We start from the raw sequence: 26537 nt of genomic DNA, 5'->3' as shown, positions 1-26537 counted from the left end.
AGTTTGGCATGCCCGTGTGCTTCATTATAAGGATACTTTCTTGATATAGATATAGATAACAGGCTACAGTGGTCATGTGAAAAGTCACCAGTGACTAGGTTATCATCAAGAAAGCAGCAAATGGCTTTTAACTTTAACATTAGCTGCTAATGTGGATATTAGCTGTACAGTTAGTCCTCGTTTTACGACGAATAGCTTATCCGACGCTGTCCAATGCATCCCTATGGCCGGTTTTACGACGCCGAAATGGCTTATCCGACGCTCTTACGATGCTTTGCAAAGTTGCAACATTATGTCAATCAGAAGGCTGCAGTCAGGGAAATCATCCAGATCAGTCTGTGTGAAGGTTTTGTGGTATATTTACGCCTTTAAACATGTCTAACAGTTTTATTATACAGTTCTGGATTCAATAAATAGAATCTTTACATCATAATGTATGTGTGTGCAGCATAATCTTATTGTTTGAGTAAAATATTTTGTGTATTTTAGCATTAAAAATGCCTTCAGGAACGGAACGTTTAATTTAAACAGTGTTCCTATGGGAAAACGGGTTTTGCTTTACGACGCTTCGCTATCCGACGCCATATTGAGTAACGCATTGCGTCGGATAACCGAGGACTGCCTGTATCTGAGTTCACTACTGGAAATCCCAATATGGACTTTGCTCCAATTTGTACCTATGTTACCATGACTACTGTATATCCTAATTAAGTTCTAAAATAAAAAGAATTAGTTGCACGGTCATTCAGGATTTTGAGGGTCATATGTAGGTAAAACAATATTAACAGCTAAAATAATGTTTGTATCACTAAATAAAGACAAACTGTTGAGCAAGGGTAAGAATCCATAAATAAATATATTTTAAAGCTTCAAGAAATAAGTCGTTCCTCCCTGCAGACAGGTATAAATGTATATATCTTTCTAAAGGAACACGGAGGGGGAGAGCCGTCAACACAAATACTTCAGCAGGTTATACTGGAAAGGAAGCTTGGTCTGTAAGGCATACAGAGGCAGAGAAGAAATTGGCCCTAAGCATAGTGACTGTTCCCAACAGCAACTATAAAACATGGTAACCGAATCTAAACAAATAGGCTGATACATTAACTCCAGTCCTCAAGTGACAGGAGCGGAGCACCAATGGTGCAGCCAAATCAGCAAAATAAAAATTAAAAAAGGTGTAAATTAGTGCAAATTCTTTTTTCGATGGTACGATAAAACAAAGTTTTATTCATCCTGTTACAAAACCCTCGCAAGTTTGAAATCCAAATAATAACATTATTTTAACAAACAATATGTCGCTGGGGTCATTAGTTTGCCTTCCTCTGAATTAAAATACTGTAAATACAAATATAGAATAAGTATCGGTCGTCTACATTTAAAATGTCGGTTGAACTCGGGGGACATTTTTATTTAATTGATTTTTTAACCTCGTTGTCTATGTACAAACTGAGTAATTGAGGAACTGCAGCAGAACTGTGATTATCTGTAAAGTTCCTATAAATCGATACCAGTTTTTGGTTGCTTGTGTTTAATTATGCCCGCTACCCACTCCGGCAGCACGCTAAGGCTAAGGTCCCGTTGCACGCGTCCGCACGGCTGGCTTGCTTGCCGGCGGCGCATGCAACTCGCTGTACTGCGATCTGCGGTCTACAGGATACTTTTCTCGGAGCGGCGGGGGCGTGGCCAAACGGGTCGGGGGGGGCGCGGCCATGACGTGAGGGGGCGCGGCCATGACGTGAGGGGCCGGAGCGGGAGGTGGGCGGGAGTGGGAGGATTGGCAGGGAGGGGGGGGCGTGGCTTGAGCGGAGGGACCCGCTACTCTTCCCCCCCCTCCCTCCACGGGCTGCAGGTAAGTAAAAAAAACACACATACGCAGGCACTCATACATACATACATACATACATACAGACACACACACACACGCACTCATATACACACACAGACAGGCACTCACGCTGCTTTCACTCCACACTCCTCCCCGAAGCCTCTCCTCCTCCCGCAGCCTCCCCTCCCCAGTGGCTCACAGCCACACCACGTGACGCGTCAACGCTAGGAAACACCATTCTGTTGTGTCTCCTAGCGGCTGACGCGCCACAGCGTGTAGTCAGCTGTGCAGCCAGGGGGGACCGGGACCGGCTCGCAAGGATTCCCCTGATGGTGGGGAACTCGCTACATTGCCGCCCGCGCCAACGAGCGCAGCGGGTCCCAGGCCTAACTCCCACCGCTAAACAGTCAGCAGGGGAGCCCAGGCCCTAACCAACCAAGCGCCTCCAACTAATTAAGGCCGTAACCAACCCCAACCACAATGAAGAACATATGGTTAACCATGTTTTATAGCAGGGGGGGGCCAACTCCAGTAGTCAAGGGCCACAAGCAGATCAGGTTTTAAGGCTATCCCTGCTTCAGCACAAGTGTGCTGAAGCAGGGATAGCCTTAAAACCTGATCTGCTGGTGGCCAGTCCTGTTTTATAGGCTCTTGCAGGTAATGACACCCATGTAACACTATGAAGTATACCTTGTCCATTCTTCTGCTTCTTCTGCCCTTGCTTCTTCTTGGATCCAGCAGAAGCATCAGGTGGTGGTGGTGTAGGCTGCTTGGTGACTGGAACGGCTTCAGCCTTCTTCCCTGCAAACTTTGTCCCGTTGATCTCTTTGCTCACGTGGTCCTCGGGCGCCGGCTTCTTCTTGTCCTTTTTCTTGCGCTCTCGGATGCTGACGAAAGTCTCCGTGGTGGGAACGGGAACGACGTGCTCTTCATCGGGAGCCAGCGCGTCCCCCAAATCAAAGTCCCGAATGGCCGTTTCCGAGTCGGACTCGTGAAGGGTCCCGTTCTGGGAGTCTCGCTTCTTGTTCTTCTTCTTGTCCGTTTTCTTCTTGTCCATTTTAGCCGGAGGCAGCTTCAGGTCTTTCTTCTGCTTGGCGAGGATCTCGTCATAGGACGTCTCTTTCATGAAGAGCCAGAAGAAGAGGAAGATGGCAGTAATGACCACAGAGGGGACCAGGACGATGAAATAGGTCGACTCGTAGAACTCCATTGTGCTTTCTTAACGTTGGACAGTATTGGTTTCTAGACGGAGAGAGGAAAAGGCAAAATGCAGTTAATAATAAAGTTATGACATAAAGTTATTTCATATAGCGCTCGTCTCCCAATAGGACTAAACGCGCGTCACAATTACAGTATAGTGAACGGTATGCAGCAGAGGATTATTACAGATGCAGCACCATAGATCTTACAATCTATATTTGTTGTGCCTGAGGCACAGGGAGATAAAGTGATCACAAGGAGCTGACACCAGGAATTGAACCAGGTTCCCCCGATTATTTATTTTTATTTATAAAATGTGTTACCAGGAAGTAATACATTGAGAGTTACCTCTCGTTTTCAAGTATGTCCTGGGCATAGAGTTAAAATGACATATACAGTAATACATGGTTACAAATACAGCTCAACCCCGTTATAGCGCGATACGCTACATCACAGATCCGCATATAACACGGTGTGAGCCTGGCTCCCGTTTAAAAAAAAAAGGTAAAAAAAAAAAATTTGGGGGGGCAAATTGCCAGGATTTACCGAGAGGAATGTCTGGACACACAAGGACACACGGACACACGGACACACGGACACACGGACACACGGACACACGGACACGTCTGCCACTGTTATACACACACCTCTCCCTCCCTCCCTGCACCTCTGCTGGGGGGGAGGAGAGAATCGAGCTGATTCCTACTCGGCTTCTCCAGACTCCGTGAGATCCTCCCCCTGCCCCCCCTCTCGCAGACTCACAGTCTCTGCACAGCACACAGATAAGCTGCTGCTGTTGCAGATACCAGGTAGTGCTGGATTTGGGGGGGGGGGGGAGAAGAGGGAGCTGCCGCTGCAACGCCGGCCTCTGGCGGACGTGGAACCCCTGATCGCGGCGGCTATTTTAATTTTTTAAATCGCAATCCCAGTTATAACGTGGTCTCATTCTGTGGCCCCTGAGCACCGCGGTATAACGGGGTTCAGCTGTACATAGTTACATTAAGTGAGCAGGTTATACATTATATACAAGACATTGCATGCACAGTAAGAGATCATATATGTTACAGGCGTATGTAACAGTTACAGACCAGACGTGAGACAGCTTTAGTTTTAGTTTTGAAAGAATTTAGACAGGTGGCGGCTGTGAGAGCGATTCCCACTCGCTGTCATGTTTACAGTCAGTGTCTAACTCACTGAGCCACTTCTTACAGTCACATAGTTACATAGTTGATGAGGTTGAAAAAAAGACGTGCGTCAATCAAGTTCAACCTATGCTAAATTTAGACGACAGATACTTTATCCTATATCCGTACTTACAGTATATTGATCCAGAGGAAGGCAAACAAAAAACCGCAGTGACATCATCCAATGATATCTCATAAAGGGGGGAAATAAATTCCTTCCGGACTCCAGTAATAACAATCAAATAACTCCCTGGATCAACATCCTTCCCATGTATACTTATTTGGTATATCCCTGTATACCTTTCCTATCTAAAAAGATGTCCAACGTTTTTTGAACAAATCTATTGTATCTGCCATCACAGTCTCCATGGGTAATGAATCCCACAGTGTAACTGCCCTTACTGTAAAGAACCCTTTCCTTTGTTGCTGGTGAAATCTCCTTTCCTCCAACCTTAAGGGATGACCAGAGTCCTTAGTACTGCCCGTGGGATGAATAGTTCTTTTGAAATCTCCTTGTACTGTCCCCGAATATATTTGTATATAGTTATCATATTCCTTCTTAGACACCTCTTTTCTAATGTAAATAAATCTAACTTAGCTAGCCTCTCCTCATAAGTTAGATTGTCCCTTCCCTTTATTAATTTGGCAGCTCTTCTCTACACTCTTGTTCCAGAATGTATTTACTAAGGTGTGGTGCCCAAAATTGTACTCCATATTTAAGATTTGGTCTTACTAATTCTTTATAAAGGGGCATAATTATGTTCACTTCCCTTCCATCCATTGCCCGTTTAATGCAAGATAAGATCTTGTTTGCCTTTGCAGCTACTGCATGACTTTGTGCACTTTTGCTAAGCCTGCTGTCTACAAGCACTCCTAAATCCTTCTCCATCAATGATTCCCCTAATATATCTCCATTTAATTTGTAAGTTACCTGTTCTCTTACTTAATGACAATATAGCAATGCACAAGGTAACTTTACTCTTAACAGCGGGAGAAGCTTTCAAAGCCTGTCCAGCAACTGTCAAACAAGACCCCCACCAACCGGTCACGTTTTTCAGGAAACTCCAACTTCAGAAAAGCCACGGGCCCCAGTAGATACGTCATGGGCCAGGAGCGCAAGATCAATCCCGTCACCATTGATGCTGCGATAATGATCACAAGTCCGCCCACCCACTCCCCTACTTTTAACCCCTTCGGTGCCTGAGGACCGCCCACATTTGACCCTTCCCGATCATGTGATCCCCAGAATGCATCAGAAGGGGAACTGGCTCGCCAAAGGGTTTCATCCACCGGTCAGAACAAGTCCCCCAATTGACACAAAACAAGTGCAAGGTCTGGACTCGCTCCTGGGGTAAGGGAAAGTTTCACAGTGTTAGGACCTGCAATGGGGCCCTGCCTTGGTGGGGCTGCAGGCTTATAATGCTCTGGTCAAAGAGTTGAAGTAAATAACCCTTACTTATGAGAAGACAAGCACAAGTATTTAACTATATACTGCGTCATCATTTGCAAGTTGCATTGGGGCTTTATGTAGTATACAGTACATTTGATCCCACCTAAAAACACACACACACACACACACACACACACACACACACACACACACACACACACACACGTTGTGCGCGTTTAGCAATAGAAAGTTGCAATATCACCCGGAGACGCTGTTGAGAATTTCCATTTGTGATCCTGCAACCTTATTTGCAGCACGTGCGTCAATCTGCACCCACAAGAACGAGAGAGAGAGACCCGGGGTCCGCGTATAAACTCCGCCCCTCCTCCCCCCCTAATCAGGGAGGACTGACATTAATAATTCCCAACAATTAGCTCAGATGGTGCCAGGAGGGACAATGCCCTTACATAAACACTGCGCTACATGAATGCATGAGTCACCTTCCTCCCTCTGGTCTGCCGATCCTTCAAACAGCCAAGATCCTGGTGTCCTACACAAGCAAAATCAGAGAAAAACAACACGGTCCCAGAGAAATCCAACAAGCAGCGTCTCAGCCATCAGGAAAACCTTCCCGCTCCACACTTCATTACCCTGATCCAATTAGGCTTGCTGCTGAACAGCATAATCTCAGCGCGCTGAGTGCCCTCCAGGTAAATACTTTCCATTCTTAACGTGCCACTGCCGACATCTGCTCGCTCCTGTTCGGTTATTTTAACTCTTCCGCTGCCAGAGGCGCCTGACACGCACGAGGCCATCATTCAGCCATCGAACCGATAAACATACCCAAGAAAGGGGAGGGTTCGTTTTATTGCAACAGGATGCAAATAAATAAAACTTACTGTAAATGGAGCAAATCCATTCAACAGCCTACATTTGTGTTTTTTTATATATAATTACTGTAGTATTTGATAATACTTACACAATTTTTTTTTTTTAAATTCAACACAATGCCATTTTTATGAGTTTTAATATATACTGAGCATCCTGTGATTGCTATAGCAGCCTTTAACCCGCCTCCCCAGCAGTGCAAGATCTTTGTAACACTTTCCTGTTTGGGATAATTTGTTGCCAATATTCCCAGCAGTTGGAGCTGCAAACTGCAACAATAGATAATGTTACCTTTGTAATATAAGAATGCATTGAAGCTGCCGAGTTACACTGACCGAAGGATTGATTTGAAACTGAAAGGCGGCCATTTAGTGAACCCTGGGAAGCAGGATCTTTGCAGATCGATTAAAAGGTGAACTAATCGATCGGCAGCTTAGGGAATTAGTTTCAATAAAGGTAATCAAAGGCTGCATATTTTTTAAAAAAAATGTTTTTTTCAGTGCCACGCTGACTGCCCCTGAAGGCGATGACATCTTCCTAGGGAAGCCAATTACACTAGTAACATTCTATTGTTTTGGTACAAGCAGAATCCTCTTAAAATAAAAACTTGAAGTTACTTCCTGCAAACGCAGACAGGATTTTACGATCTTAACCCAATTACTCCTCAGAAATCTTGGTGGGAATCCTTGCATCTACAGGTACGTTCAGAAACCCCCCTTTTCTTCGTAGAAACTAATAAGGGTCATCAATATGCCAAACAGCTAAAAGTGGAGGGCATCCAACAAAAATAAAATTAAAAAGAACTGAGCAAAAATACTACTTTTACACATAAAATACATGACAGAAGGAAACAAATGCACGTTGCGTCATTTTTTGACCTGGGACATGAAAGATGAAAGGTTTCTTACTCTAAACTCCTGTGGTAGTTTCCCTCTGATGAATATTAATATTTGCAGAGGATTATATTTAGAACCGATTTATAGTTTGGCTCACTGCAACATTGGACTCGTTGCTGCATACAAACCCCAATCCTGTAGAGATAGATGCTGTGTATTTCATACTGTTCATGTCACACTGGGGTCACTTGCATGTAATTTCCCAGAATCCCTAGCTGCAGTGGAAGCACTGTATCTTAAAGCTGCAGTTCAGTCAATATCCTGCATGTTTTTTTTTTAATAAATCAGTTCTGTAGTAAGAAAAAATACTTTTAGCATTTTCTGTTTTTTAAAAAACAACTTTGAAAGACCAATTTTCTTGTATTCTATTTTAACAGCCATTTGCTAAGGCGCTGCCCCTTCATGTCCTGTCACAAGCCCTGGCACACCCCTTTGTCAGCCCTGCCCTCCCTCTAGCACTTGTCAGTGCAGGAGTGCTCATGAATATTCATGAGCTTCCACTGCCAGTCAAGCAGATTATAAACAAATCCCAGCTTTTAATATGTCACCAAATTTTGACCTATCAATACATGGAGAACGAATTGAGCTGCAGCTATACTGTTCTTTAGCTAGAGATTGCACACATGAAACTATTGAAGTAAAAAAAATAAATGTAAAAACAAAAAAAAAAAAGACTGAACTGCAGCTTTAAGAGATAATGGGGAAGGGTAGGGCTGCAGACCTGCCTGAGACATGTGAATGTGCTCACACGTGATATCTTCTTTATTTGCTGTACACTGTTTATAGCAAGGCATCCAGGCTTGAATATCTAATAGTGGTTTTCAACTTTTTTTTGGTTAAGTAACCCCAGAATTATATTGCGAAATTCTGGGGGACCCCAAACCTCTCTAATAGTGTCTGAGATCAGATGCACTGTTAGGCTAAGGCCCCGCTCCCTCAGTCAGCGCGCACGCACTGCAGACAGGCGGCGCGCTGACAGACACAGACCGCGATATGCGGTCTGTAGGGGGGGGGGGTTTGGTTTGAGCGGAGGGAGCCGCTACTCCCCCCCCCCCCCGCCACAGGCTCCAGGAGGGAGCTGCTGCGGGCTGCTGGAACGTAAGCAGCTCCCTCCCCCTTCCCCCACAAATGACACACACACACTACCTTGTGTAGGAAGCTGTCTGACAGCTCCCGTCCCCGATTGGCTCATCAGCGCACCACGTGACGCGTCACCGCTCGGGATCACAATTTTCTTGCATCCCCTGCCGGCTGACGCGTCACAGCGCGTAGTGAGCCGTGCAGCGAGGGGGGACTGGGGCCGGATCGGAAGGATTCCCCTGCTGGTGGGGAACGCCCGTGCCGGCAGGTCCCAGCCCTAAGGAACCCCAACCCTCTCTAATAGCGCGTCTGAGATCAGATGCATTGTAAGGAACCCCAACCCTCTCTAATAGCGTGTCTGAGATCAGATACATTGTAAGGAACCCCAACCCTCTCTAATAGCGCGTCTGAGATCAGATGCATTGTAAGGAACCCCAACCCTCTCTAATAGCGTGTCTGAGATCAGATACATTGTAAGGAACCCCAACCCTCTCTAATAGCGCGTCTGAGATCAGATGCATAGTAAGGAACCCCAACCCTCTCTAATAGCGCGTCTGAGATCAGATGCATTGTAAGGAACCCCAACCCTCTCTAATAGCGCGTCTGAGATCAGATGCATTGTAAATTTTTCTGTATTTGGTACGATTTTCAAAACCTGAAAACTGCAGGAAACCCTTTACGGATGTCTGGGAAACCCAACGGTTCCTATGAACCCCTGCTGAAAAACACTAATCTAAACAACATGTGCTGTGGAAAGATGGTGGGTACGTTCGTATTTTGCCTTTGCTAGATATCTTTACAAGAAACTGCACCTCTTATTAGGATATTAACCACCACATAAAATCCTGTTTTGCAGGGTATTTTCGTTGCACCTGACATCTATAGGATTTAATGGTGATTTTATTCATCATACCAAATTTCATAAAACATTTCCATTGCTCTGCAAGAGATCCCTGGGAAATTAATGTCACAGAAGGCAGCCAATCAAAATGCTGGATTTTCACTGTACCAAATGTTTCCGGTCTATTTTAAATAATATGGGAGCATTTAATCTAAAGAGCTTTAGTGGTCTAAAATCTTATAATACAATATACTTATTGCATTTGGTTATTTCAAATAGCAGCATTTCATTAAAAATCCTATTTGTAATAAATCAGTTGTGTAGTATTAGATAACACTCACTGCATTTTTTTCCCTTCGTTCCTTATATAATGCGTTTTAATGCATTAAGCATCCTTGGGTTGCTATAGCAACTATTTAGGAAGCCACAGCACTTCCTCTTGAATAGGCGGCCATATTGTGTGCCCCGGGAAGCAGGATGTTCGCAGGAGAACGGATCAATTGGCAGAGAGGATAATGCATGACTGTAAATGGGAGGAACGGCTGCATTTATTCAAACAAAAAATGCTGACAGGAAACGCCGCTTTAAGGTTACAGAAAATGGTGGGTGTGGATTGCAGAGGAACCAACTTAGGCCGCGATTAGTGTCGGCGTGCACCGCCAAAACAATACCTGGATTTTGTCGAAGGTTCTGGATGCGGCAGCCGCCGCGCCGCCGGCACTATAATCTCGGCCTTATGCAACAACGTGACTACAAATGGTTAGTGGGGAAGCCCCATGGCAACATTAACCCTTGGCCACTGGTTGAACAATCCACGCCTCCCCTCTCACGGACACTGCTGTATTTACAGTACAGTCACAACCTCCCCCTAACACCAAGACAAGCGTCCCAGCGTCCCAACGCAAAACCAGACACAACGCCATGTATTCTTTCAATCGGTTAACTTGCCTTATGGTTCGTTTCTGTAAAACCACCAATTCCTATTCTATACAACAAGGATGCGCAAAGTGGGGGCGCGCAAAGTGGGGGCACGCGGCAGCGGCTACAGAGGTCCAGCGCTCTCCCCCAAGGCATTTAAATGAAATGCCGGGGGGACTGCACAAAGCCTCTGAAGCTTCTCCTACCTGGTCTTCGGCGACGCGTCGCCATGGTAACCGGCGTCAAATGACGCCACGGATTTTCCATGACAACGTGATGTCACATGACCCCGCGACGTCATTTGACGCCAAAGGGGTACGAGCTGGGAGGTAAGCAGGCGGGTGGGTAGCGCACACGCAAGTTAAAAACTTCACGCACCCCTGCTATACAACCCGGTACCCAGTCCCTCCTTAAACATACCTGGGGTTCCTGCCATTGTCCTGTCTATAGGGACGAAATTCCCTCTGACCGTAGATGTTATTGACAAAGTCAAAGCAAACGCAGTGTGCCGTCAGAGCCTCAACACGGCAGATTGTCTTGTGCAAACACTTGTAACTTTGCCCGATGTTTGTTTTTAAAGTGTTGTGCTAATTTGTTCTTTCACGCTCAGTTTTGTGCCAAGCAGCCCTAACATGGCGAGAGAAAGGAGGGGCGGTATATGGGGGAATTTATCCGCAACTACCCTCTGGCAACAGAGGTTCATATATTCTACCCCTCCTCCTCCTTGAACATTGCAGGCCCCTGAGTCATCATTAAATTGTAATGCACCAACATATTCCACAGGGTGGTACAAAGGGGGTACTGAGATTTGTTAATGATAGGGTTGCATACAAATAAGGACAAACATGCAGACACAAGAGGCAACAAGGGTCCTGCTCGTGAGAGCTTACAATCCAGAGGGAATGAGGAACAACGCCGAAACAAAAAAGGTAAAGTAGCTGCTCATTGGAGGACGGAGTGTGGTCCAAACCCAACAGCTGATCCCATTAAGGTTTGAGGGCGAGGATGTTAGGGGGGTGTTACATAGCATGGCGATTGTTTCATCTGCACTGCTGGTCCCAATGGGTGGGATGTTAGGGGTACGCCAGATAGGCTTCCTTGAGAAGGTGAGTTTTCAGGGAGTTTTTAAATGTCTGAAGGCTGGGGGGGGGCAGTATGATGGCGCGTGGAAGCGATTTCCAGACAGAGGGGGCAGCGCGGGAGAAGCGAGAGGTGGTAATAAGGCAGGAGGAAAAGCAGATGTAATGGGCGTTTAGGGATATATTTGGGGGTGAGGGCTGAGATGTAAGGGGGGGAGGGGGCAGCGTTGAGAGCTTTTCAAGTCAGAGCTAGGATTTTAAATGTGATTCTAGAGGATATGGGAAGCCAGTGTAGGGATCAACCACGTGCTTCGCTGCATACACTCCTAAATAAGATGGGCCCTATGCGCTGCACTTTCCAGAAGAAACCTTGTTCTTTCTGGTGCAGAACGCTGGTTTAAAGTAAGTTAGTTATAATTTTATCAATGTTAAAAAAAAAAAAAAAATGATTACTTTTCCCTGCCTCAAATACAACATTGCAAGACGTTCCGTACAAAGAGGCAGATTATAAAATAAAAAAAGTATTATCTACATAAATCAAAAAGGAACAAAAAACCCCGGAGGGGGACAGATCCCAGGTGTAGCTGTGCCTTGTGTATTGTCTGTGTGTCTCTGACCTATTTTCCCAGAGCTGGTCTCCCGTTTCATGCGAGATGTTCAGCGAGCTGGTCATTTTGCTGCTGCCAAAATAAGATGCTGAATCAAGCCCTGCTGAGCAATGAAGTATAAATAAAGAGGAATGTTCCGGGCAGGGCCGTCTTACAAGGCAGCTGAATGGATTTTCTAGCAAATGTGTCAAGCACATTTCATCAGCCACAGGGAAAGTAGCACATGGAACAGTGACAATTCTTACAATCTCCACCTCCGCCATATATATATATATATTTAGACATAAGGGTGGCTAACACCACAAGAGCTACCAATAGGTCAGGTTTTCAGGATATCCCTGCTTCAGCACAGGTGGCTGAATCAGTAGCTTAGTTGAAGACTGAGCCACTGGTTGATCCACCTATGCTGAAGCAATCAGTCCCAGCACATGTGGCTCAATCAGTGGCTCCCTCTTGGACTGAGCCACCTGTACTGAAGCAGGGATATCCTGAAAACCTGACCTGTTGGTAGCTCCTGAGGACTGGCGTTGACCACCCCTAATAGAGCTAGTCAAATATTTTACACCGCTATAATAGAACAAATATGGCTTCCTCCGTTAGGTAGGTCCGCTTAACAAAGAAAATGTTTTTAAATTTTCCACAAGTTCTTTTAAAAGCAGAAGATAAAACAGTTTTGTATTTAGAAAAAAAAATGTAAAGTTTTAAAAATCATCGTAATGTGGTAAAAGGTCTATAATTATAGATGCAGATATACCCTGAGCGCAGAGAGAAATATGCAAAGGATCACCACGGAAATCCCTTGTGAAAAGGAAACTCGATAAGAGTATATTTAAGCAATCCAAGCAATATCTTACATGGTTCTTTTATAAAATCAGAACTGTTGTATTTCGATAATACTTACTACCTTTTTTTTTTTAATTTTAAAATTAAACTCAATGCCATTTTTAATGTTTTAATATACTAAGCATCCTTTGATTTCTATAGCAGGCTTTAGCCCATCTCCCCCAGCAGTGCAAGATATATGCAACACTTTCTTATTTGTGATCATTTGTTGCCAATATTCCCAGCAGTTTGAGCTGCAAACTAACAATAGATAATGCTGCCTTAGTAATATAAGAATATATTGTAGCTGCTGAGTTACTGACTAAGGATTGCTTTGAAACTGAAAGGCAGCCATTTAGTGAACCCTGGGAAACAGGATGTTGATTAGTTTTCAATACAAAGGTAATTAAATCTTGCATATATATTTTTTTTTTTTAATTGTGTTTTGTGGTAGGGACTCCTGTTTTAGCCCCCAAAAAAAAAAAATTAAAAAAAAAAAAAAAAAATTAAAAAAAAAAAAAAAAAAAACACACCACCGATGCATAATCTTGCATTTCCGGTTAAAACCGACAAACTAAAATTAAGCATCATGTCCACCTCTCAGCAGCCCAGCCACACGTGGGGTACAAAGGCAACACGTGGGGAAGATGAAAACTAAAAATAAAATAATTGCACCAATAAACATCAAAAGCTAATGTGTCGATTTTTTTTTATTATTATTCTTAACACTGATAAATACAGATTTATTTTTTTAATCAAATGAGAACACTGGTAAAACCAAAATATTAGCACTGATTTGACAAAAAATAAACAAACATTGAAAAGCAGAATCCTCGATTACAAGCTCGGACGCTGACATTGTAATAACCACTTGTTTCCATAAACAGATTCTCAGACCAACACGCGGCTTATTTGTATCACTTTGGAATCACACAGGGCGACTCTTCTGGGCTGGACCGGGGGGGCGCGCAACTCCAGTCCTCAAGCACCCCCCCCCTCTACCCCTCCCCGAACAGGTGAGGTTTGCAGGAAACACCCGCTTTAGCAAAGGTGGCTCAATCATCGGTGCTAAAGCTGGTTTAGCCTGAACAGCTGACCTGTTGGGGGGTGGGGCATGGTTCAAGGACTGGAGTTGAGAGCCCCTGGGCAAGACAGCAGTCCAGATTTAGCAATGACCGGGACACATCCCAGCATCCCCACATAGAAGTGGGTTTCAAAAAAGGAAATAACCAGGACTCTCCCCCCCCCCCCCCCCTCCTATGAAAAGCAAACCCACAGCACGTCTGAGTCTTGTTCAGAATCAAGAGCAAAATAACACCTTTGGCTGGTCCTGATTATACAGGTCCTTTTGCTGGTCCTAATTATACAGGTCCTTTGGCTGGTCCTGATTATATAGGTCCTTTGGCTGGTCCTGATTATACAGGTCCTTTGGCTGGTCCTGATTATACAGGTCCTTTTGCTGGTCCTGATTATACAGGTCCTTTTGCTGGTCCTGATTATACAGGTCCTTTTGCTGGTCCTGATTATACAGGTCCTTTTGCTGGTCCTGATTATACAGGTCCTTTTGCTGGTCCTGATTATACATGTCCTTTTGCTGGTCCTAATTATACAGGTCCTTTTGCTGGTCCTGATTATACAGGTCCTTTGGCTGGTCCTGATTATACAGGTCCTTTTGCAGGTCCTAATTATACAGGTCCTTTTGCTGGTCCTGATTATACAGGTCCTTTGGCTGGTCCTGATTATACAGGTCCTTTGGCTGGTCCTAATTATACAGGTCCTTTTGCTGGTCATCCTTCCAGTTATAGGCAGACTGTTCAAAGGAGATTTCTTCTAGGGAATTTTGCTTCCCTCCCCCCCCCCCCCCCCCCAATCTCATACTTCATCATCCGATTGCTGTAGCAGCTCCCAATTTTAGAGAAAATTTTATATTTGTGGGATGCCTATAATCGGCCACTATTGTGCATGTAATAAAAAAAAGCATTCAAATTCAGCCCAAATCACAATTGCGTTGGAATGACTGGAGCCGTGTGATATGGCCAATGTGGCTCTTATAACATAGGTAAAGCTCAGCCATTGCCCAATCGTCGAGATGAATATATATAGGGTAGCCCTGTATATAGACCCTATTGTGGCTCTTCTGGCTAACTGTATGTATGAAATGGTTGTAACTTACTATTGTAGAAATGTTTGAGATGATGTATAAATGTATTTCTTTGGGCCCTGGGCATGCTAGGCTGGTACAAGACCCAGCCTGGACGCTCAGGGAACAGGGTTCAGCTGGTCCCAACAAGTGGTTGTAATGGAGGGTGGGGATGGACAGTCCCATCTAGGAGCCGTTGGTCCGATAAGCAGAAGCACTGTCTGCCCAGGCAGAGAGGCGCCCATCATCAGGAGATAGAGAGACGGCTCTAGGAACAGGAGGTAGGCGCTGTTCTCATTGGCCAGTTCGTAATTCGTACACTCCTTGCCTCAGCCTCTCCGTCATACCCCGTCCTGATTGGCCAACAGAGACGAGCTCTCGTCTTGTGATTGGCGCACCACACGCCATCCGTGTGGCGATTGGTCGCTGGCCCGTTTTCCACAATTGTCCATGAGAGTTGCAGCCGATTTCAGTACCGTGGTGGTTGCCGACTCTAGCGTGTGGACTAGCCAAGCGGGGCTCTCCGAGGTTGTGCCAGAGTGACCCGAAAGCGAGACTGTGCACTCCTCTACCGCGGGAGATTCAGAAGTGCTGCTTGGTGACTTGCATCCAGCGATACCTCCAGACTCGGAACCCTCACAGGAGTGGAAGTTGCAGCGGGGAAGTTATTGCGGTGACCCCGGGCACCTAGACCGACTCGGACTCCCCCTGTAGGGGCCAGGGATTGCAAGTATAGCTCTGGTGTGATATTGTGTTGGGTCGGCTGGCTCTAGCCAGACTAAATATACTTTTATTTAACTTTGGTGTCCTGTCTGGTGCTTAATCCCGTGGAATAGTCCTGGTCACATGACAACGTGTATTTCATTTAAAAAGGAGCAATCCAAGCGGGCAAATTGTTTTAGCTTTTTATATAGCATTGAATCTGGGGGTCTCCAACCCCATTAATTTCAGCTCCGGGGACCCCCTGCTTCCGGAGATACTTGCCTTCGAAGTAGGTGGCGGTAGTCGCTCCAGCTAAGCAAACCTTTAAAGCTCCCGCGTCACATGAGCCAATAGGAAGCCGTACCGATGACTACATGGCTTCCTATTGTCCCGGGACCTTTAAACATTGTGGACCCCGGTAGCCAAGGAGAGAAGCTACCGGCACCTAATTCAGAGGCAAGTATCTCAGGAAGCAGGGGGTCCCCAGAGCTGACATTTACTGGGTTCAGCTCCGGAGACCCCATGCTCTATATCTAACTATAAATTTTAAAGAGACAGCGCCCTTGGGTGCAATGCAATCTAACTGATTAAACCAAACAATGTTTAAATGAAAAACCCCAATACGTAACATAGAAGACAGATGAATACTAGCTACCTATTGTAAATGGTGTTATATTGTAGAGCTCAAACTTAATCCAGTGAGAAACATTTTATTTTGCATAAGTAAAATACATAAAAATGATAAAAGAAAAAAAAATGTCCAAACTACAGAATAAAAAAAAAAAATATATATATATATATATATATATATATATATATATATATATATATTATATTTGCAGGTTGGATTCCATCTGTAAGTATGATACCTTAATTAGCCTCTAACAAAAAAGCAGTCTGTATTGCAAATCCTGTGAAGTTTGCAGTTACAGATCTGTGCAAAATGTTGGCTTTTTGGGTATACGCCGCCTGGTTTATTTGCGGCACCATGCAATAAATTATTTTTTCTGAAACCGAAACCTGCACGAGGACGTCACAGGGATGTGATGGATTCGGCTGAATAATGTGAAGCAGAAGATATAGCTATAGTCTACGTGACCCAAGGGCGTATATAGGACAAGCATGGAATGCCGGCAACATACCTGACAAAGCAGTGCACACAAAAATGTAACTTAATAAAAGGCTGTGTTTGTTGGCAAATTCTCGGTGGTGTCAGATTCCACCTACTGCTGCGGTGAAGAGACGGATCTGAGACTGGCCAGAAAGCCACTGATAGGACTGTCCTGAGGTCAACAACTTCCATAACTTCCACTGGAAGCGCAGAATAAAGTTTCATGGAACCAAGTTCTTGCCTTCTCTCTCCTAAAACCTTAGTGGTAATGACCAAAAGCAATGACAGGTTTAGAATGTAAATCCCTCTTCTGAGAGATAGATATAGATATCCCGAGGGGGTCATTCAGAGCTGAACCCACTTCGATATAGCTATAGGGGCCCCATTGCTCCCAATGTACTTACTGGTGAAGTTAACCAGTTTAAATCTTCGTCCAGGGGAACAAAGTATCTGCTAAATCTCAGGCCAATAGGAAGCCACAAGATCAGCGCTTGCAGCGTCCTGGTTTTGAAAGGGGATTTTAATGGCTGTTTGATAGGAGGTAATACTGGTAACTTCACTGGTATGTCAGGAACCAGGGGAGTCACAAGAAGACCTTCTGTAAAATAAAAAAGGGGTTAGTTTAGCAGGGATTTGCTTCTTTAAGAAGTTAAAATCTGGGTGATCGATGGCCTCAGGCTTGGGAGTGTAATCTTTGTAATTTTAAACAAGGTATCAATGTAGTTGTCTCCTTTTACCAGCTGCTTTGATTTTCTAGATCAGAGGTGGCCAACTCCAGTCCGCAAAGGCCACCAACAGATCAGGTTTAAAGGATATCCCTGCTTCAGCACAGGTGGATCAATCAGTGGCGCAGTCAAAGACTGAGACACCTGTGCTGAAGCAGGGAAACCCGGAAAAGCCGACCCGTTGGTGGCCCTTGAGGACTGGCGTTGGCCACCCCTGGTTCTAGATCTCCAAACACCCCTACGGTAGAACGTGTGATCTGAAGTTTATTTCACAAAACCTCCTAAAAACTGGAGAGGCTTAAATTCTGGGCACAGGCTGCTGCTCTATTTCATACGTTTAATGTGTCAGAGTATGAAATCTTCACGGAGTAGAACAGAAATCCCCCAGAACATGGAAATCGGCAACAATATTTCTCAGAGGAGCGTAAAATTAAAGAATTCAATTGGAATTAGAAAGCTGAAGTAATGAGAGCGTCATAACAAAAATATCATGCATCAGGGAGGCATGAAAACGATCCCATAAGTCCAAGAGGGAAACGGTCTAGGAAACGTATTCATGCAATAGAACATTTTTTACAGCAAATATATTTGAAACATTAAAGCAGAACCTGTCCCATCCCAAATAATTGTATTTACCAGCAGGTTCCCCGAATGCTGAACTCGGGGTACCCCCCACTTTCGGAGAGGTTTACCTTTTTATGTGCTGGCGTTTCTACACCCTTTTGGGAAATCAATGCAGATGCCATATAAACAGCGGGGTCCCCCCCCCCATGAAGGTTATTGGCCGCAGGAGTCGAGGCTGACCTTGCCCGGGAGATTGAAGGGTTAAATTTACAGGTCACCAGGGGGTCCCTGGAAACAAGAGCAGCACCATGGTACGAGAAACCCCACCCCACCCCACCCCCTTACTCCCAATCAGTACAGAATACCGCTTTAAAATGTTACCCCACAAATGGCAGGGCGTTCAATGGGTTAAATCTTGACGACTGATGCTGCATTTTACAAAATTATAACATGAATCATCAAGTTTTAACCTGCAAAGAAGTCCCCTCCAAATGTAAGCGGCTGCACATGGGCAGAAATCGGTGTAAAATACCTTAATACATGGTCACTAAGCCCAAGCAGCTTACAAGGACTCTCGTAGGCCCCGACTACATGTGTTCTTAAAGCAGATTTCCCCCATAGGAAGATTTCAGCATTCATCTGAAAAGCAATGCACTGCTGCCCCTAAAGCCACAGGGGGTGGGAGAGAAGAGAGAGGGGCAGAAGGGTGGAAAGAGAGAGGGGCAGGGGAGGGGGGGTGAAGAGAGAAATCTGACTTTGAATATTGTTATCCAGCCAACTCATTTCCCCGGCTCGGATAATCATGCGATGAATATTCTGACCCGGCGGATATAAAAAGATATAACATTACAGATTCCTGTGCCATTAACATTGATAGAATGACCGAAAGCCTATAACCGCCACAGAATCAATTCTATTAACCACTTCAATGCTGGAGCAGACAGCAACGGATGGGACATTTGAACGTATCCGTCACCAAGACCCCCCCTGCCCGGAGTTTGGCCGCGGAGGGGGGGCCCTCTGGCACAGCCGCTTCTACTACAAGATAAGTTTTAGAGTAGGGGTTTCGGTGTTTTAGTGGTTACGGTATGGGTTAAGGGGTTAAGGGGTCAAGGTTTTCAGGGTAGGCAGTAGCGTTCGTACTAGGGATTAAGATTAGGAAGTTGTAGGGTAAGGATTTAGGTTACGGATTAATTTAGCGGTGAAGCGGCCGGTGTAGGAGGATCCCTGCGGCGAAACGCAGACGGAGATTTAGCCGCAGAGATCTCCTAGGCCGGCCAGCACTTTTTAATAGCATTGAAGCGAACCCCTCCCTAATTTCAGTTCCCGAGAAACTAACCGGTCGGTGAAGGAAGCGCCGATACGTCCCGGTATTGAAAGGCCCCTTACATCATGCTTCCTATGGTCAGCGCGACGCGGCAGACGCGGCCCCTTACATCACGCTTCCTATGGTCAGCGCGACGCGGCAGACGCGGCCCCTTACATCACGCTTCCTATGGTCAGCGCGACGCGGCAGACGCGGCCCCTTACATCACGCTTCCTATGGTCAGCGCGACGCGGCAGACGCGGCCCCTTACATCACGCTTCCTATTGGTCAGCGCGACGCGGCAGACGCGGCCCCTTACATCACGCTTCCTATTGGTCAGCGCGACGCGGCAGATTCAAACCGACAGTCCCTGAAGGGAACTGCAACGGTGTCACCTTTACCGACTCAGGGAGTCCCCAAACTGAAAATACGACGCTTCAGCTACGGGGACCCAGCTGTAATCCCATCCGAGTTATAAAGACACACACAAAATAAGTGGTGGGGGAGGGGGGGGAGAGAGAATGGAATAAAAGAATAAAAACTGGCACAAGGGGACTGCAGCTTCAAGCTAACATACCATGCCAGCATTTAACCAATGTGGGTGTTAACAGTTATAAGCGGTAATCCCTCATTCAGCTTAGCAATGCATTTCCAAGCACTGAATGCCCCGTCAGGTTGGGGGTGGTTAGCTATAATTAGTCTTGTGGAACTACATTTAGGATCTAGAACTGCCCAAGCTTCCTGGCAAATATTCTAGGGCAGGGGTGGGCCAACTCCTGTCCTCACGGGCCACCAACAGGTCAGGTTTTAAGGATGCCCCTGCTTCAGCACAGGTGGCTCAATCAGCGGCTCAGTCGAAGACAGACACCTGTGCTGAAGCAGGGATATCGGTAAAACCTGTCCTGTTGGTGGCCCGTGAGGACTGGAGTTGGCGACGCCTGCCCCAGGGATATGCAAGGTGACAGCAGCATATTGGATAGCTACTATACCAGTACATAGGAATCACTTAATGTCAGTGGGTGTGTTCCAAGTACTCCAATACGTCCCATTACTGTGCTCAGCTATGCAAGGCTTGAAGTAGCATTTTGATACTAGTCAACCCCAAGCATTTAAAATAAAAAACCTTGTATTTAAAATCAGTGCCAGCTCCTCCCACTAATGAAGCGTCATTACTCGCACAAGTACATTTGTAAGATCAACACTCGTTAATACGTGTCATATAAGATGTCAATCTTCAGACTAGACAGTCAACATGGAGCTTTAAAACGCCCAGGAAAAGAAGTCCCAAGCACTCCACCTATCTTGCATGTACCTGCTTTGGATTGGGCTTCAGAAGTGACGGTGCGGCAGCGTGTTCATGACCTGTAACACCCAGCCTGAGGTTACACTGACAGGAGGAGCGTAAAGCAATAAACGCAGTTATATGATTAACTGCTAAACGATAGTGCTAGGCAGCAGGTCGCAGCCTGTCTAACCCTGCCCCGCAAATACCTGCAACAAGGTTCTGCCCTTAATTCTCCGAGCCGGTCCCTCTCCCCACGCCCTTCACACATGCAGATTTCACATTCCTTCTGTATTTTGCTTTAAGGCAACTTATATTTAAGAGTGAAAGTTAGAACGCTATAGTTAGGTATCTTCCGCCCCCCATAAAAAAAACCTCATGGGAGCGAGCCCGGGTGCTTTCCAGTGACTCCAGTCATCGTTACATTTTATAGGCTGTGTGATTACGATGTGAGGCAAGTTGGGGGACCTGTTAGAGACTTGAGAATGGGCTCATAAGAGTTCTTTATTATTGCTGTACGGCAGAGGAGCTCAACTCCAGTCCCCAAAGGCCACCAACAGGTCAGGTTTTCAGGATATCCCGGCTTCAGCACAGGTGAGTCACCTGTGCTGAAGCTGGGAAACCCTTAAAACCTGACCTGTTGGTGGCCCTTTGAGGCCTGAAGTTAAGTCCCCCTGAGATATAGAATATTGCCTCACCCCAAATCTACTTTCAGCTTGCACACATTATAGGAAAAAGTGGCCCACCAATTATCACACTAAATGTCCGCCCAAAAATTCAAACACTTCTCTCAAACAATTGTAGTTTAAAAGCTACCACACAATTAGTGGGACTGCGGCTGCCATTTCCTGTCCCAGAATCCCCTGCTCGCTTACCCTCCCTGCTTTTTGGCTCTTGTTCCTAAAATCAGGCACCGGCATCAGGCTGACTCATCTGATTCAATCTGCAATGGGACTCTCACACTTAGTACGTTTAGTAAGTACTGCAGAACTGGGGGAAGCCATCTTTAAAAAGGTTCCATTTAGAAGGGTGCAATAGCCATAGAGTTAAACAGTTAATTTTAGATCAATTGCATTAATTACATTTCTACGTCCTTTACAAAAAAAATTCAAATGCACATACACACTTTTTCCACCGTAGCAAAGTACTGGAGAATTGAAAAACAGATGTCCCTGGAAGCGGAAAAAGTAACATCAATGGTTCGTGTTCTAAAAATAAATTATATGCGATTACACCTTTAATTACATAACTACTACATCATTTCACAACAGAAAGGGCAGGTAACAAAAAGTAAGAGTGATCAAGTGATTGATGGAGAACTAGGACATTAAAAAGTAAACGGTCGTTTTTGATTATAACACAACGGAAATCATTTGAAAAGCACTGCAGATCTGTGAGGATTTGCAGATATTTCGTTTAACAACTTGCAACATGAATATTACCGATATCCGGAACCCCAGCTAACGGCAGAACCAGATTCCTTTAATAATTTGGAGGAATTATATTATTTAAAACCAGATCTACCAAAAAAAAACAAAATGCTTTTTGCCACGACATCCTCAGCAACATTTCGATCGAATCTTTTAAAAGTAGCACACAGTGTTGTATTTGTCTTATCAGACTATGTGCAAATGTCACACACACTGCTGCAGAACACACACTGTTTGCACTACAGTGGAAGCTAAACTGTTACACACATTCAACGATTTCCAGCTTTAGGCTGCGCTTATAGTGCCGGCGACTCAAAACAAATGTATTGAAGCCGTCGCGTGCGCTTATAGTAGCAGCGAGGAGACGGAGCGACGGCTTGGTCGCGATCGCTGGAAGTCACTTCAATTTGATTTTTCCAGCGACCGTAGCGTGACGTCAGCATCGCCGGCACTATAAGCGTAGCCTTAGGGAAACCAATACACTGTCCCGACATCTAAACAACCTTTCCTGAGGCTCTTACTATACAAGTAGAAATATGGGAGTACATACATGTATATTTTTCGCAGATACACACCCCCCCCCCCCCCCCCCTTCTGGAATGATTCTCCCCTCAATATCCGACTGGTACCCTCTCTCTCCACCTTTAAATCCCACCTTAGAAACACACCTCTTTAACAAAGCATACAAGTAGCTCCGAGGCTGATACTATACACCTCATACATGGACCTTGGCCCCTTCCAGACGAATTTGCCAGAACACTTTCCTACTGTCTCTGTACGTTCCTCCTACTTGCAATTAGATTGTAAGTTCTTCGGGGCAGGGACTCCTTTTCCTAAATGTTACTGTTATGTCTCAAGTGCTTGTTCCCATGACCTGTTATATTATTATTATGCGATGCGTGTTAGCCCAAACTTTTCCCCCTGCGCCCCCCTTACTGATGGCGCCCCCCCTCCTTACCTTGTCTTAGGCGTCAAATGCCGCCGCAGTGTCACGTGACCCCCGTGGTGTGATTTGACGCTGCGATGCCATGGCGACACGTCACCGATGACAAGGCAAGGGAAGTTGCAGGGACCCCACACGGTCCCCCGGCATTTAATTTAAATGCCATGGGGAAGAGCGCGGGACCTCTGCAACCGCCCGCAACCTACCCTCCCCCCACCTTACAACAGCAAAAATGGTGCAGACACTGTCCGACTACATTTTAGGCCTACATGGGCTGCTTCTTACAGTCCCCTCATATCTCGTATGTATGTATGTATGCAATATACACACACCAATTCAGCTGTGCAGTTATTACAGAAAATTCAGTCTAAACAAAACTGAACAGGTAAAAAAAAAAAAAAAAAAAACAAGCTTTACCTGTGTGCCGGTATCCTCCTGTACTTTAACCCCAACTATCACTGCATGAGGGAGGCACTCCCTTGGGTGTGACCCTGAGTGGCGTGTGTCGAAAGGTGGAAGATAATGCAAAATGCCAAACTAAAGAAGAAAAAGGTCTAGTCTTTCATTAATCTCTTGGTTGCCAGAAGGTGCCTCTATGTTGCTGGGCCTCCTTGTAGTGAAGGAGTTAAATAAATATGGTGGAGGGGGGAGGGGGGTGTTATCAAGTAAAATCAGTGGTGTTATTTATTTCAATGTGCTCTGCTGCTTTTGGAAACAACCTGTTCATCCGAAAAGGGAAATTGCTTTGAGGTCAAAATGTAGTCATGATTTTCTCAGAAACTGGGGAATTTTCATCAAACTTCTAGGGGAGGGCCACCAACAGGTCAGGTTTTAAGGATGTCCCTGCTTCAGCACAGGTGGCTCAATCAGTGGCTCCATCGTGACTGATGCAGGGATATCCTGAAAACCTGACCCGTTGGTGGCCCTTGAGGACTGGAGTTCGCCGCCCCTGTTCTAGGGGGAAAATGACTCGATTTACCAAATCTCATCATATTCGTAAACTACTGTAGCAAACAGGGCGTTGTGACTTTATTGCTGAGGGATTTGAGAATAAAAGGTCTTTCATACATCTACCGTGCTAAACTCCAACAGAAAAACCACAAGGAAGTTCACTTTCTGAGATAGCTGAATTCCTTCTCAAGTCTGATTGGGAAATGTCTTAAAAAACACAGGAAACAGACATTCAAAGCCAAGAAGAAGAAGACGACGCATGATGCAATCAGGACCAACTCTCCGGCAGGCCAGAAAGCTACCAAATCAGAGTCTCCGTGTGCAGACTGATCATGTCAAGACAATCATTTGGGGGATGAGGATCACCTATAGACATATACATTGGATAAGTGACTGCAATGGATAAGACTGGGCTCCACTAACTGAAACACGGCATCTTCCCAAACTCCCACCCGTGCTCCATCATATTTTTTTGATATTCCCCATTTCTTACTAGACTAACAAGCTCATCTCAACAAGATCCACTTAAGAATTGTTTGTGAAATTGTAGGTTACAAATTAATATGTAGTAATACTCCATAATCCCTTTTATTAAACTTCCTGAACTCAAGGTTGCCTTCTTCATCCGGCGCTACAGAACTAATAACCAGCTAATAACCAGTCACACTGTGTGACGGACTGCCCAGCCCAGCCCAGCGTTACCTGTGCAAGGTCACAAGACTTCAAATGCATTTATAGCAAGGTGTGTCAATATGCTAGAGGCAAGGGATTAATTGGTGTCTATAATCTGAATATATCTCCAGCTGCGGGAGGCCCCGCATATTGGACCCCATTCCCAGCCGCGGGAGGCCCCGCATATAGGACCCCATTCCCAGCCGCGGGAGGCCCCGCATATAGGACCCCATTCCCAGCCGCCGGAGGCCCCGCATATAGGACCCCATTCCCAGCTGCAGGAGGCCCCGCATATAGGACCCCATTCCCAGCTGCAGGAGGCCCCGCATATAGGACCCCATTCCCAGCTGCGGGAGGCCCCGCATAGGACTATTCCCACATACAGGTGGCCCTGCATAGGACCCCATTCCCACATACAGGAGGCCCCGCATATAGGACTCTATTCCCAGCTGCAGGAGGCCCCGCATATAGGACCCCATTCCCAGCTGCAGGAGGCCCCGCATATAGGAACCCATTCCCAGCTGCGGGAGGCCCCGCATATAGGACCCCATTCCCAGCTGCTGGAGGCCCCGCATAGGACTATTCCCACATACAGGTGGCCCTGCATAGGACCCCATTCCCACATACAGAAGGCCCTGCATAGGACCCCATTCCCACATACAGGAGGCCCTGCATAGGACCCCATTCCCACATACAGGAGGCCCTGCATAGGACCCCATTCCCACATACAGGAGGCCCTGCATAGGACCCCATTCCCACATACAAGATGCCCTGCATAGGACCCCATTCCCACATACAGGAGGCCCTGCATAGGACCCCATTCCCACATACAGGAGGCCCTGCATAGGACCCCATTCCCACATACAGGAGGCCCTGCATAGGAACCTATTCCCACATACAGGAGGCCCTGCATAGGACTCTATTCCCACATACAGGAGGCCCTGCATAGGACCCCATTCCCACATACAGGAGGCCCTGCCTAGGACCCTATTCCCACATACAGGAGGCCCTGCATAGGACCCCATTCCCACATACAGGAGGCCCTGCATAGGACCCCATTCCCACATACAGGAGGCCCTGCATAGGACCCCATTCCCACATACAGGAGGCCCTGCATAGGACCCCATTCCCACATACAGGAGGCCCTGCATAGGACCCCATTCCCCGCACTGTGACAGCAGGGGATCTCCCACTGACCTTCCCCGATATCCACGTGAGACCCCGGGCCGCCCCTCTGATACCGCGAGCCCCGGGCGGGCTGAGCGCTGCCCTCACACCGGGGCCTGTCCCCGGGGAACCCCAGCAGGCCTCTCCCAGGCTGCGGCCTAGCAGCGCCCCGGTCCTCACCTCCTCTGCCGCTGGTCCTCTCCTCCTCTGCCGCCGCCGCTGCGCGCTGACTCTGCGGCCGGTCCTGCTGCTCTCATTCAGATCCCTACCCGGGAGGGGGAGGAGGCGGAGAGTGGCGGGGGGAGGAGCCAGAGGGAGGGAGGTGCTGGGGGAGGAGCCGGGGAGTGGCGGGGGAGTAGCCGGAGGGAGGGAGGTGCCGGGGGGAGGAGCCGGGGAGTGGCGGGGGAGGAGCCGGGGAGTGGCGGGAGGGGGCGGAGACCGGGGAGGCGGGGGAAGGAGCATGGGGTTGCGGGGGGAGGAGCCGGGGAGGGAGGGGGAGGAGCCGGGGAGGGAGGGGGAGGAGCTAATCGCTTATAAGGCAGGGGTGCAGACCAAGACATGTAAATGTGCTCACATGTTGCCAGCACACAGCACACAGCACACAGCACACAGCACACAGCACACAGCACACAGCACACAGCACACAGCACACAGCACACAGCACTGCTCAAGTGTGGAAACATCAATTATATAGTGAGATCCAAAAAGGACAGGGGGAGTATATGTTACGAGTATACAGTATGCTACAAAAGAAGAAGCAATTAATTCCCCAGTGGTGCTAAGAGGTTAACAGATAGAAAGAACCTCAAAAAA

General features: G+C 46.5%; 1 protein-coding gene across 1 annotated transcript in view; it reads right to left on the bottom strand.

The window, feature by feature from the left end:
* The window catches only part of KTN1 (kinectin 1), a 92458-nt gene extending 66401 nt beyond the window's left edge, over positions 1-26057 (bottom strand). Inside the window, exons 1-2 of the mRNA XM_075615407.1 lie at positions 25905-26057; positions 2516-3067 (exon numbers count right to left, since the gene is read on the bottom strand). Of these exons, the coding sequence (XP_075471522.1) occupies positions 2516-3035 (520 nt within the window). The 5' untranslated portion in view covers positions 3036-3067; positions 25905-26057. The remainder of the gene's footprint in view (positions 1-2515; positions 3068-25904) is intronic.
* Positions 26058-26537: the final 480 nt, after the last annotated feature.

Source organism: Ascaphus truei, chromosome 9 (genome assembly GCF_040206685.1).
Source record: "Ascaphus truei isolate aAscTru1 chromosome 9, aAscTru1.hap1, whole genome shotgun sequence".
Classification (NCBI taxonomy): Eukaryota; Metazoa; Chordata; class Amphibia; order Anura; family Ascaphidae; genus Ascaphus; species Ascaphus truei.
The sequence above is the reverse complement of the archived record's forward strand: the minus strand, read 5'-3'. Positions and strand labels throughout refer to the sequence as shown.